The sequence below is a fragment of the Trachypithecus francoisi genome, unplaced genomic scaffold (assembly GCF_009764315.1).
Source record: "Trachypithecus francoisi isolate TF-2019V2 unplaced genomic scaffold, Tfra_2.0 Lachesis_group0, whole genome shotgun sequence".
NCBI lineage: Eukaryota > Metazoa > Chordata > Mammalia > Primates > Cercopithecidae > Trachypithecus > Trachypithecus francoisi.
In genome coordinates, this window is record NW_022681453.1 from 90,659,416 (window position 1) to 90,673,862 (window position 14,447).

The following is a 14,447-nucleotide window of genomic DNA, read 5'->3' on the forward strand; positions in this document are numbered from 1 at the left end:
CTGGTCAGTCATTTCAAGAGAACAATAAATAAAGTAGAAAAGGATGAAATGTGTTTTGCATATTGCTGTGGAAGAACGGAAAACATACTTTGAGAGGTTCAGAAAATTCACTGTACAGAATGAACAGCTTATATACGCTCTCTGTGCAATTTTTCTTGGCTGGGATATTTAAATGCAATAGCTCCTCCAAAACAAGAAGCCACATTCATTCTTGTCCAAATCCCTGTCTCTTCTATTGCAAAAAGAAGAAGTTTTTCCTTTCGTTGTTTGTAATTCTTATATGGTGGTAGATCCAAGCGATTAAAACACATATGGCTTCTTGGCAACCAAGTGTCTCTGCCAACTGTTTCAATGCAAAACTTTTGAGGCCCATGACTTCCCATGAGCTCAGCAAATCCTCCTAGAGATAAACGGCAGGTTCCAGTGATGAACTGCAATAGTAGCATTCTTACTTCATTGTCTGTCTCTTCCACGAACTGCCAAAACCAAATGATTTGCTTGCTGTTTCTTGTGTAATGTCGATAAACATTATTTCTCTGCCAATCTGCCAAGTCAGCCTCCTGCATGCCACACAACATAACCTCTAATTCTTTTTCATCGAAGTACTGCAGCCACTGATGAGGAAGAACTTCATTAAAACCATCAAGGAAAGTTTGGTCTGTTCTTGTACTCCTCGAGAAAAATGCCATTCTGTCATTAAACCAATATATTCATCTTTCTTCTCCTCAGTCACCAGAATATTGGAAACTCCCAACTTCAGGTCATGTGAAGTAACTTTTCCCCAAATCTCCATGTCAACAGAAAAGTACATTTCTAAGCCACATTCTTCAATGTTGCTATCTCTTATCCAGATAAGGGAGCTATGAAATTCAGTATCAATAGATTCCAAATCCTTAATAGTAAGTTTTTTACTTAACATACGCTTGTAGAATGGTAAAGAGAAACCAGTATCGATAAACTTTCCATGAAATAGTGCCATGGCAATAAAACTACCAATGAAACAGAAGTACGAAAGATGGTCTGGATTAATGGCAGATGCTGGATTTGTCCGCAGACAATAGTTGTTCTTCCCCACATACTCAAATAAGCAATACATTGCGTTCAAAACTTCATGCGAAAGCAAGAAAAACTGTTCTCTCACTAGGCCACCATAATCAAGTCCTTCTTCTCCTGTAAATATTACATATAAGCGCCTCCTCAAGTCATAGGGTTTTAATGCCATAATCTGCTGGAAGGAATCTTTAAACAATGTCTGCTGGGACAGATTGATCTTTACATGACTGGGTAGTTCATTAGACTGGCATAAATAACAGAAGTGAGCAAGTTTCCATCTAAAGCTGTGTTCATAAGCAATTTGTGGACCACCTTTAGTTACAGATGACTTCCCATTGCGAGGATCTTTGAATGTTGTTGTTCTTGCATTATGATCAACAAAGTACCTCGCACCTTCATGAGTATATCTAATTTCCCAGCCTTCTGGCAGAGGTTCTTCATTCTGTAAGCCTTGAGTTCTTGGATCTTCCCACTGGGTTGTTTTTGTGTTATGATTCACAAAGTAAACCCTGTCTGTTGAATCCACTCTTTTTTCCCAGCCTGGTGGCAAAGGCCCATAAGGGTCATTTTCTGCAGCTAACATTGAAGCTGAATAGAGGTATCGTTGGTTAAACTGTTGCATAGCTCCCTGCAATTGGTTCTGCTGAGATTGCCACTGTTCAAAATTTTGGACCGATTCCATAGTAGCCCGCTGCCACGTTGTTGTTCTGGTGCTATGATCCACATAATAAACTCTTCCACGATCATCAACTCTTCTTTCCCAGCCTGAAGGTAAAGGTTGTGGTCTCTCCCATGTGATAGTTCGAGTATTATGATCCACATAATAGGTTCTACCATGAGGATCTTTTCTTTGTTTCCACCCTGATGGCAACGTTTCTGTGTTGGCATTCCCAGATTCCTGCCATACAGGATCTATACACCCATTTGGCTACCTTGATTTGGCTGCTTCAGAAGCAGAACTACTTCCAGAATTAGAGGTGTCAGGGTCTAATATACTTCTAGATTCAGATCCCAATTCTGCACTGGTAGAAGGAATACATTCATTGTTTTCTGAGGAAGTCAGTATTTCTGGAACTGGAGGATCTTCAACGGTAGTACTAGTGCAATTTGGAGACAAGGCATTTTCTTCAGACACTACTGGAATACCCGTGACAGAAGCATTATCAGTTGGTGCAAATGAGGATGATTCTCTATTAACAGTGTCATTGGCAGGCTCAGATGTGAGTGCTTTTGGAGCTGGTGTATTTTTGGGTGTGGCAGCAACCTGAGATGGAGATGAAGGTATGTTGTCTCCATTAACTACATAGAGCAACATGAGTTTTGCACTAGAGTGCTTGTAGGTACATGATTATCTATTCCATTCGTGCCGTCAACAGCCAACCTGGCAGTTGTCCTTGCTGAAGGCTCTCCATTTTCACGTAAGGCATCACCATTTTGCTGTATTTCTATGGTTGGAGATGAGCTACAGTTTGCTATATTTTCTTGCTCAATCACCAGTCCATCAAGCACAACTGTCAACTCACCAGTTTGTGCTGTGCCATTCTTGTTTTCCAAGGAAAGTTTTAATGATTCTTTGACTCTTTCCAATTTTCCGTTGTGTTTCAAATCTATCGTTGCATTTCCTAATAAAGCATCTGCTTTTAAAGCATGATGACTCCAAACTCGAAATTCCAACGTAGTCTGTGGCGTAACATTTACAGTTAGCTGTTCATCCCATTTTGGATTAGAAGAACTACCGAATTTTGCTGTTTTCCTAATTTCTCCATCTACAACTACTTCTGTATATATTGCTGTTTCTAACCAGTTCTTTCTTCTTTCAAGTTTGGCGCCAGAAACAGTTACCTGTAACTGCAACCTTCCAGTGTGATTATTACTAGTATCAGACCTTGGTGAAGCAGTGGCCATGTCCCAAAATTCAGCTAAAACTATGTATCAGGAACTGCTAGACACTTGGGATACAAAGATGAGTAAGACATGATTCCCTGTTTCAAGGAGCTGACAACGCCGGCGCGAAGCTGTGGGCTCCCGGCAGCCCAGCGCCCATGGCAGCGGCAACTCCTCCTGCAGAGGGCGCCCTCGCCCTTCCGCGCCCAAGATCACCGTCTCGTGGCAGGCGCGGCGGCGGCAGCCTCTCAGAGCCCGCACGCAGAGCTCATCGACACCTGACTCTCCCCCGACCCCTGGCCCTGATTTGCATTTTTCTGATGATTAGCGATGCTGTGTTTGTGGTCCACTTGTATGTCACATTATTCCATCTGTACTTAAATGAGCTCCTGACTCAAGGAATAGGCACAATTCCCCTTTTACCTGCAGAATATCAAAGGCTTTGGGATTCATGATGTTTTCCTATAAATTGTTACAGAAACAAGTCCTGCTCTGGGCAACATGGAAGACTAGTTTGTCTATTTTTATACGAGTGAAAATTTATATCAAATCATTATGCATTTAAATTCCATTGGAAGCCAGGCTTGATGGTTCACACCTATAATCCCAGCACTTTAGGTGGCTGAGGCGGGAGGATTATTTGAGCCCAGTAGGTCAAGACCAGCCTGAGCAACATAGCGAAAGCCCATCTCTACAAAAATTAGCCAGGTGTAGGGGTGCAAGTCTATAGTCCCAGCTACTCAGAAGGCAGAGGCGGGAGGATTACTTGAGCCCCGGAGTTTGAGGCTGCGCTGAACCGTAATTGCACCACTGCACTTCCAGCTTGAGTGACAGAGTAAGACCCTGTCTCAAAAATAAATAAATAGGCCGGGTGCAGTGGCTTGCGCCTGTAATCCCAGCACTTTGGGAGGCCAAGGCAGGCGGATCACCTGAGGTTCAGGAGTTTGAGACAAGCCTAGTTAACATGGCGAAATCCTGTCTCTACTAAAAATACAAAAATTAGCCGGATGAGGTGGCAGGCGCCTGTAATCCCGGCTACCAGGGAGGCTGAGGCAGGAGAATTGCTTAGACCCAGGAGGCAGAGGTTGCAGTGAGCCGAGATCTCGCCATTGCACTCCAGCCTGGGCGACAGAGCGAGACTCCATCTGAAAAATAAATAAATAAATAAATCTCATCGACTATATTTAAAACAATGATTTGACAGTTTTATCTTAAAATGTAAATTTTTACAGTCTACTGATAATTAAGTCCTTTACAACTATAAAGTTACAAAAAAAAATTTAGACGTTAACTTTGAAATGTGTGATGGAGGCACATATCGTTACAAAATAGTTTTAGTAAATTTGTGAGCAAAAGTTTGAATACCATTAACCTATATTACATTTAACAAAGTTCTAACCATCAGAATTTGAGATGAAATGGATGAGAGAAAGCAATGTGAGAGAGTGTGAGAGAGAACCAGTATTGACCAAAATTTATTCAAATCATGTGGGAGAATTAAGACAATGGAAATTTAAGTTTATAAAATTATTTTTAAATTTGAAGTATATTACTAGGAATGAAAAGAGAATGGGTTTTGATTTCATTTTCTCTGATGTAAGACGTGACCACTGAACCATTGGCGTTGATCATCATATCCATTGCACAGCAGTTGATAAGTAAGTGGTGTGTGAGTCTAACTCATATTGATAAACACTTGCCTTATAATTTCCAAACAGAGTAGTGGGCCCTAAGAAATGCATTTTCCATTCTGCTCAGTGTTTTTCATAAAATATTGTAATTAAAGCTTAACTATCAACACAGAGAAGGGGATCTATTGTGGTCACGTAAGAGCAGACGCAGGAAATATTTACTCACGGAGTCAGAAGTTAAGACTGACCTATCTGGAAATGAGACAAGGGCTGGGTGGAGTTAATCAGGCCATTTTATTTGTAGCTGTTGTCATGGTGTAAGTGTACATTTGTGGCCCTATGTGCTACTAACAGTGAGCTATGCTTACAAATAAAAAAAAATTAGTAACTTAAAATATTCAGTATACTTTCTATAAATCCTACCAGTGGTGTTCCAAGAAATAACAAGTGTAGCAAGAAAGTAAGTCCTTAGATTGGCATTTTCCATGTGATTCTGTGTAGTGCTATTAATCTTGCTACAAGATTTGAATGTCATGTTGCTTAAATATAAATCATTAATGTTCATTGGTGTTTATCAGAGTTTGAATATTGGCTATAGGATTTATTTATTGGTAAGTGCTTTAAAATGTATTACTTTTTATTTATTAAACCATTTTTAGCTATTCATAGTAGGAAGAACAGAGTATGAATAATGTTGGAAGCATTTTACAAATCATTTGTTGTTTTGAGAAGTTTCAAGAAATCTTGAGTTCCAATGTCGTCGTCTTCTTCTTCTTCTTCTTCTTCTTCCTTTTTTTTTTTTTTTTTTTTTTTAAGATAGACAGGGTCTCACTCTGTCATTCAGGCTGGAGTGCAGTGGCACCATCTCGGCTCACTGCAACCTCCGCCTCCCAGGTTTAAGCGATTCTCCTGCCTCAGCCTCCCAAGTAGCTGGGATTACAGGAACCCATCACTACACCCGGCTACTTTTTGTAATTTTAGTAGAGACAGGGTTTTACCACGTTGGCCAGGCTGATCTTGAACTCCTGACCTCAGGTGATTCTCCTGCCTCGGCCTCCAGAAGTGTTGGGATTACAGGCGTGAGCCACCACACCCAGCCCAATATCTTATTCTTGCATCCAGAAGATTAACATTTTCCAGACATTTGGAAACATTATTCTCAGTGTCTGCTAAACATACAATCTTCTGAATTCTAGTTGATTTTTTTTTTTATAGGAAAAAGGGAGAACCATGTGACAATATTGTGTAAATTCTGTAATTGGGCTTAGTATTTATTGTAAATGAACACAATGGAATTCCACTTTATAAGTCACTTGCAAAGTCTACTGGATTCTGATTACCTCTTGGTGAACTGATAGAACTGAGTGGCTGTGTGGTGTACAGTATGTGAAAATGGTGAGGCACTGCCTCCTGTAAGGTACTGCATGAAGCAGTCCATTTCCTCCACATGTGAACCGAAGTTGTCTTGATTTTTCTACCAGAGGAAAACAAAATATTAAAAAAAAGAGAGAGAAACTGAACACAAACTAAAACCACAGGACTGAAAAAGTCTTTAAGAAAGAAATAAAATGATCTTATACTCAAGGATTGTTGACTTTTACTAAATCACAAGATCCTACTGATGAGGCCTAGAATATGTATTTTGAATCTGTCTTTTCCTACCACTCCACTGCCAGCACTACTTTTCCACTGAACCACTGTAGTTGAGCCCTAGTCTCTCTCTCTTTTTTTGGAGGTAGGGTCTTGTTCTGTTGTGCAGGTTGGAGTACAGTTGCACAATCATGGCTCACTGTAACCTCTAAACTCCTGGACTCAAGTGCTCCTCCCTCCTAGGCCTACCAAAATGCTGGGATTACAAGTATGAGCCACTGACCCCAGCCCATAGTGTCTATTCTTGACCTCCAACTCCAATCCATCAGCTACAATGCTACAACACACTGTGTCATCTAATAAGTGGAAAATCTGATTAAGTAGTGTCTATGTTTAAAATTCCTTGCATTGCTGATCATGTCTATGTTTAAAACTCCTTGCGTTGCTGTCTCTGTATTTTTTTTTTTTTTTTGAGACAGGGTCTTTCTCTGTCACCCAGGCTGGAGTGCAGTGGCACAACCTTGGCTCACTGCAACCTCTGCCTCCTGGGCTTAGGCGATCCTCCCAAGTAGCTGGGACTACAGGTGCATGCCACCACACTCAGCAAATTTTTCTACTTTTAGTAGAGACTGGGTTTTGCTATGTCGCCTAGGCTGGTCTCGAACTCTAGGCTCAAGTGATCCCATGACTCTCCCAAAGTATTGGGATCACAGGTGCGAGCCACGGTGCCCAGTCTTCTCATTTCTTAAGGAATGAAACTTAAGCATGTTAGGATGGCATGACAGGCACTTCCTGATCTGACTCAACACCATTGGCTAAGCCTGAAATGCTTGATCCCTCGATCCCATCCAACTGACCTCTGGGTTATTCATTTAATGCTACTCAGGAGCTTTTTTATGCTGTGCATCCCTCACTAGCCGGGCACAATTGGTCACGCTGCTCTGTGTTCCTCTCTGCCTCACATAGGCTTTTACTATTGCATTTACCAAATAGAATTCTAGTTCTTTGCAAATATATATGTGTGTTCTCTATTATATTATGTATGTCTTGATGGTAAGGCCTATTCTAACTCTGCATTCCCATCTTCTAGATGAATAGAATCCCATGATGAATAGGAGGTGCTCAATAACTTGTTTAATTGAACTGATTTAGTATGACTGAAGAGGTACAAAATCTAACAATTTTGTTTCTGATGTGTAAGAAGCTGTCTGTCTGCAGTGTTTTAAAGAAATCACTTTCTACTGGTAACATTATATTGCTAGAAGTTAACCAGAGGCACAGATAAATTATTTGCAAAGGCATAATTGCTCTTGTTTCTCTTAGGATTAAAATGAACACCATGATAATGATAATAAAAATATCTGCAAACACAAGCAAACCTCCAAGCTGCGGCCCAGTAATCTTTTGATAAAAAGCAGTATGCTGGAGGGTCTTCAGTGTTTCATGTTGCTCTTCCAAGAGATTGCAGTGTGATTATTTTCTTCATAATCAGACTCAGTTCTGTTCCCACAGCACATATGCCTACATAATCTTTCTTTTCCTTTCCTTTCCTTTTTCCTTCCTTCCTTCCTTCTTTCTCTCTCTCTCTTTCTTTCTTTCCTCTTTTTTGTCTCTTTCTTCTTTTTTTTTTTAAATAGGGTCTCACTCTGTCACCCAGGCTGACATGCTCATGGCTTACTGCAACTTTGACCTCCTAGTCTCAAGCAGTCTTCCCACCTCAGCCTCCCTAGTAGCTGGGACTACAGATGCCTGCCACCATACCAAGATAATTTTTGTATTTTTTGTAGAAGCAGGGTTTCACCATGTTGCCCAGACTGATCCTGGACTCCTGAACTCAAGCAATCCACCTGCCTTGACCTCCCAAAGGCCTGAGATTACAGGTGTGAGCCAACATGCCTGGCCTTGCCTATATAATTTTCTTTTTTTTTTTTTTTTTTTTTTTTTTTTTTTTTTTTTTTTTTTTTTTGAGGCGGAGTCTCGCTCTGTCGCCTGGACTGGAGTGCAGTGGCCGGATCTCAGCTCACTGCAAGCTCCATCTCCCAGGTTTACGCCATTCTCCTGCCTCAGCCTCCCGAGTAGCTGGGACTACAGGCGCCGCCACCTCGCCCGGCTAGTTTTTGTATTTTTAGTAGAGGCGGGGTTTCACCGTGTTAGCCAGGATGGTCTCGATCTCCTGACCTCGTGATCCGCCCGTCTCGGCCTCCCAAAGTGCTGGGATTACAGGCTTGAGCCACCGCGCCCGGCCTATATAATTTTCTAACAGTTTTAAATACTTTCTTTTCACAGTCATAGGGAAATGGAAATTAAACTACAATGGGATATACTACACACTCACCAAATGGCTAAAGTTAAAATATTTGTTTATAGTTTTCATCTGTTCCATGTTAAATTATTGCTTGTATGTTAATAAATTGTGCTTAATTTGTCTCCCTTTTTCTTAAATACTACCTATATAGATGTCATGCCATTTCTCCTCCTCCTCTTCCTTCTACTCCTCCTCTTCTCTTCTTCTTTTCCACCTCCTCATCCTTTTCTTCCTCCTTCTTCTTCTCTTCCTTCTCTTCTTCTTTTCCTCTTCCTCTTCCTCCTCCTTCTGTCTTTGTTTGAGTCAGAGATTTCTGGATCATCTGTTTGCAAGAATTTCTTGTAGGGGTCAGAATAACAATCTATGCTGAGAGATTTTTGTTTTTCTAATGCTTTATCTTTCTTTTCCACAGTCAGAAAATCAACTGGCCTTCTTCAATTTTATTTTCATGATTCTTTACGAGCCTTGTCTCTTTGCATTTATGTACTTAACTGGTTCCAGAGGGACATTCTGTCACATCCAGTCCTGTTTATGGGCCCTCTTTGTTGGACAAAGGGTGTGGATTTTGCCCTCAAGAGGAATTGCTCACATGTAGAAAGTATATGTTTTAGTGTTTGTGTCTTATGACCAATGTTTTAGTGTTTGTGTTTTATGACTAATGTTTTAGTGTTTGTGTTTTATGACTCTTCTGACCCTCCCTTCCTTTGTGTATCCCAGGTGATAACCGTTTTTGATATCTGAATTTAGCAGTTTGGGTACAAAAAGCCACAAGAGCGTTGCAGGTGTGTTTAAGAACAGGATGTACCAAAAAGTTTTACAAGTGGAAGTTCTGAGAAATCAACAGTAACTACGCACTCCCAAAAGAATGTGGCCTCATCCTCACTGAGACTGCTATAATTGAAGACAGCAGGTGCAAGGGGAGAGTTGAAGATAGAAAGGTTAGAATGTGTTTGGGTGAGGAGGCAACCAGAAGTGACAGATTCAAGAAAAGAGCACTTATAAGTTAGTGGAAGTTGGGAACAGGATCCGTTGATGAAAGTTTCTTCTTCACTGGAGGTGGTGAAGGAACTGTGGAAGTGTGGAACTAATCGCAGGAGCTTTTGTGAGGAAGTTAAGATCTGAAATTCAGGTGAGGCCTGTTACCTGAAGTGAGCTCTTGAGCTGAGAAACTGGAAAAGTTACTCCTTCCCTCACTTCAAGAGATCCTTCTTTTAGCTGAAAAAATGTCAGCTCCTTCAAATATGATTGACAAAGTAATTGTGTAACTAGAACATCCAAAGAAAGATATTCTAGGAAATTAAAAGGACAAAAAAGGAACTAAAAATAGACACAGAGCTTCCCTGAGGACTAAGAATACTTGCTAATAAAATATTGCTCCAAAGCAGAGAAAAGTTGTAACATAATATTTCAACATGCATAAAGAAGAAAATATGATGTAATTGCAGTAAGGGAGGAAAACAAACACAAAAGATCTCAGGAAAACATGTCCAAAAAAAAAAAAAAAAACAAAAAAAGAAAGGTGATGGCCAGTCAACAGAAGGTAATGGTCAGTCAATACAACGATATGAAATGGTAATTGGTAAAATTTAGGAAAGAAATTGGAGAAATAGACAGAATCATTTCATAAGGAAAGACTAAATTACAAGGGGCATATGGGAAAACAGACACTACAGAGAGCAAGCAAGACAGAGTATGCACGTGGGAAAAGTGAAGGAAATGAAAGAGAAGCAAAAGTAATTTTTAAAGAGAGAAAGTGAAAGTTATAAAAGACAATAAATGATCTAAAATATTAGTGATTGTAATTTCTCCAGAGAAAAGCCAAAAGAATAGAAAACAAACATTAGAAAGTATTCTTGAAGTAAGATTTGAATTTTTATATTAGATGCTATATCCAAGATCTGACAAGTCTGTCCCAGAATTATGAATATCAAAGCTAGTAACATTGGTTAGTAGATATATCCTACTAATATATATCTTATGAATGCTAGACATGTCCTATTAATATTAGTAACAAACTTTGGGCATCTGGGCAAAAAACATTGTGTCTTTTTTAAAGGAAAGAAGCCAGGATGGCACAGCTATAGTCAATGCTAATGGAAATGGAAAATTTGAGACAAGGATTTAAAATCCAACCAAGCTGTTCTTCAAGTGTCAAGGCTACAGGCAAACTTTTTTTTCTTTTCTTGTTTTGAGACAGTGTCTTGCACTGTCTCCCAGGCTGGTGTGCAATGGCACGATCTTGGTTCACTGCAACCTCCACCTCCCTGTTTCAAGCAATTCTCCTACCTCAGCCTCCAGAGTAGCTGGGATTACAGGCATCCGCCATCATGTACAGTTAATCTTTTTTTTTTTTTTTTTTTTTTTAGTAGAGACAGAGTTTTATTATGTTGGCTAGGCTGATCTTGAACTCTTGACCTCGTGATCTGCCCACCTCGCCCTCGCAACGTGCTGGGATTACAGGCAGGAGCCACCACACCCAGCCACAGAGAAACATTTCTACAAATTCAAGGACTCAGGAAATGTCGTTCACATTAGATCTTACTGAATCATCTCCCAGAGTGTAAGATTCACCCAACAATAAGATGATCAGAGTAACCTCAGCAAAAGGACTGAGATGAACGTTGAATATATGAGGGGTCTTCAAAAAATTTATGGAAAATGCATATTACAAAAAGCTGTCCATGGATTTCAATATGATTTTGCACTGAAATAAACTTGCATTAACATCTCTGAACAGGATCTTAGTTTGAGGCACTAATACATCAGTTTAAAAAGAACCCCTACCAGAGTAACATGGATTCTGTTACACTTGAAGCAAGAAAAAACATCAAATTTATGACCAGATTTGGTAAATAATGGTGACATGATTCTTGCTTTACAAAAAGTTTATGCCTGGCACGGTGGCTCACGCCTGTAATCCCAGCACTTTGGGAGGCTGAGGTGGGAGGATCACAAGGTCAGGAGTTCGAGACCATCCTGGCCAAAATAGTGAAACCCCGTCTCTACTAAAAATACAAAAAAATTAGCCAGGCGAGGTGGTGGGCGCCTGTAGTCCCAGCTACTCGGGAGGCTGAGGCAGGAGAATGGCAGGAACCCGGAAGGTGGAGCTTTCAGTGAGCAGAGATCGTGCCACTGCACTCCAGCCTGGGTGACAAAGCAAGACTCCATCTCAAAAAATAAATAAATAAATAAAAAGTTTATGAGGACAATGACCCAAATAAATTTGCAGTTTATGAATAGATAACTTGATATAAGAAGGGATGAGATGAAATTGAGGATGAAGCCCATAGTGGCAGAACATCCACACCAATGTTCAAGGAGAAAGTTTGTGTTCTAATTAAAGAGGACAAATGATTAACTGCGGAAAGAACTGCCAACACCACGGACATCTCAACTGGCTTATCTTACACAATTGATTGAAAAATTAAACAGACTTTCCACCCAATGGATGCCAAAACCCTTGCACCCAGATCAGCCGTAGACAGGCCTTTCAATGGAAATTTTGAACAAGTAAGGTCAAGATCCTGAAGTGTTTCTTTGCAGAATTGTAACATGACATAAAATTTGACTCTACCAATATGATCCTGAAGACAAAGCAATATTAAAGCAATGGCTACCAAGAAGCAGATGTGGTCCAGTCACACAAAAACAGACTGGTCAAGAGTAAAGGTCATGGCAAACTTTTTTTTGGGATACTCAAGGCATTTCACTTTTGAATCTTCTGGAGAGGCAAAGAAAGATAACATCTGCTTATTATGACAGTGTTTTAAGATTGATAGCCAAAGCTTTAGCAGAAAGATGCCCGGGAAAGCTTCACCTGAGAGTCCTTCTCCACCACAACAATATTCCTGCTCATTCCTGTCATCAAACAAGGGCAATTTTGTGAGACTCTTGATGAGAAATTATTAGGTAAATGCACCTTACTATCCTTTATTTGGCTCTGACTACTTTTTGTTTTGTAATCTTAAGAAGTCTTTAGGGCCGGGTACAGTGCCTCACGCCTGTAATTTCAGCACTTTGGGAGGCCGAGATGGGCGGATCACCAGGTCAGGAGTTCGAGACCAGCCTGGCCAACATGGTGAAACCCTGTTTCTACTAAAAATGCAAAAATTAACTAGGCGTGGTGGCAGGTGCCTGTAATCTCAGGTACTCGGGAAGCTGAGGCAGGAGAATCATTTGAACTTGGGAGGCGGAGATTGCAGTAAGCCAAGATCACGCCGCTGCACTCCAGCCTGGGTGACATGAGCGAAACTCCATCTCAACAACAACAACAAGCAACAACAAAAACAAAATAAATCTTTAAAGGGCACCCATTCTTCTTCAGTTAATAATGTAAAACAAACAAACAAACAAAAAAACACCAAACACTGCGTGGTTAAATTCCCAGGGCTGTCAGTTCTTTGGGGACAGATTAGATGGCTGGTATCATTGCTTGTGATTTGAGTGTCTTGGATTTGATGGGGCTTATGTTGAGAAATAGAAAATAAAGTTTATAGTTTCCATTTTTCATGAACTTTCTGAAGTCCCCTTATACCTATAAATAGAACTAGGACTAAAACAAGGTCTAATGTAAAGTTTGGAAAATACAATGTAAATATGAACATTGTATTATATAAACTTTCAGACTATAGAGTCTTTTTTAAATTGTAGTTTTTATGATTTTTTTAAGCTAGTGTCTGTCTTTATAATGAGAAATTTATATAGTACCCTTAACCCCTTTTGTTTCAGACAGTATCCATTGATTTCTACTAGCATCACATGAATTACCTTGTAACTTCTTCCTCCTCACCTTTCTCCCTAGCTTTCACTACTCAGTTTTAGTCATCAAAATTATTATTTGTTATTGGCTGAATTGTATTCTCACAAAATTCATATATTGAAGTCCAGTACCTCAGAATGTAACAGTATTTGGAGATAGGGCCTTTCAAGCAGTAGTTAAGTTAAAATGAGCTCTTTAGGGTGAGCCCTAAACCAACCTGACTGGAGTCCTTATAAGAGGAGGAAATCTGGACACAAGGAGGGACACCAGGAATGCGTGCACACACAAAGCAAAGGCCGTGTGAGGACACGGTGAGAAGACAGCCCTCTGCAAGCCAAGGAGATGCCGCAGGAAATACCAAACCTGCTGACACCTGACTTCTAGCTTCCAGAACTGTGAGAAAGCCACCCAAACTGCGGTATTTTGTTACAGCAGTCCCAGAAGACTAACACATTTGGTCTTAGTGTTTACCTGTATGTTCTGTACTCTTTTTTTTTTTTTTTTTTTTGAGACGGAGTGTGGCTCTGCCGCCCGGGCTGGAGTGCAGTGGCCGGATCTCAGCTCACTGCAAGCTCCGCCTCCCGGGTTTACGCCATTCTCCTGCCTCAGCCTCCTGAGTTGCTGGGACTAGAGGCCCCCGCCACCTCGTCCGGCTAGTTTTTTGTATTTTTTAGTAGAGACGGGGTTTCACCGTGTTAGCCAGGATGGTCTTGATCTCCTGACCTCGTGATCCACCCGTCTTGGCCTTCCAAAGTGCTGGGATTACAGGCTTGAGCCACCGCGCCCGGCCTGTTCTGTACTCTTAATACTGTGCATACATAATAAAAATAATGTAGAGTAATGTAACAAAATACACCTGAATATCTGTCATACTGGCAAGTACAAATATGCTTCATTTACCATTTATACAATTACGCCAAAAGTAAAACACCATTCTGACTAAAAGTGTAAAAAGATGAATGAATGAAAGGTTAGGATTTCTATACCAAAGAAAGCAGTATACTAGACAAAGAAGAGTTCACATTGGGAAGGGAAAGAGGAAAGACTATAATAAATCCACAATCAAATATAATAGTCATAGATATCTGTTTAATTGACAGTGACTATTTCCACATATTCCAATATTGACAGATGACCTCCCTGTTCTTCACCACATCCATCCTACTCCTGTGGTTTTCTGTCCCAGTTCTGCTGGTAGCAGTTGCTTTCAGTGCATCTGTAATGT

At 40.4% G+C, this 14,447-nt stretch overlaps 1 protein-coding gene across 1 annotated transcript; it reads right to left on the reverse strand.

The window, feature by feature from the left end:
- Positions 1-205: 205 nt before the first annotated feature.
- Positions 206-3,048, reverse strand: LOC117083614 (NEDD4-like E3 ubiquitin-protein ligase WWP1). Its single transcript, XM_033211521.1, is given in 4 exon segments — positions 206-224; positions 226-652; positions 655-2,361; positions 2,364-3,048. Coding segments are annotated over 4 exon segments (2,748 nt in total). The 5' UTR covers positions 2,959-3,048.
- Between the last annotated feature and the right edge of the window lie 11,399 nt (positions 3,049-14,447).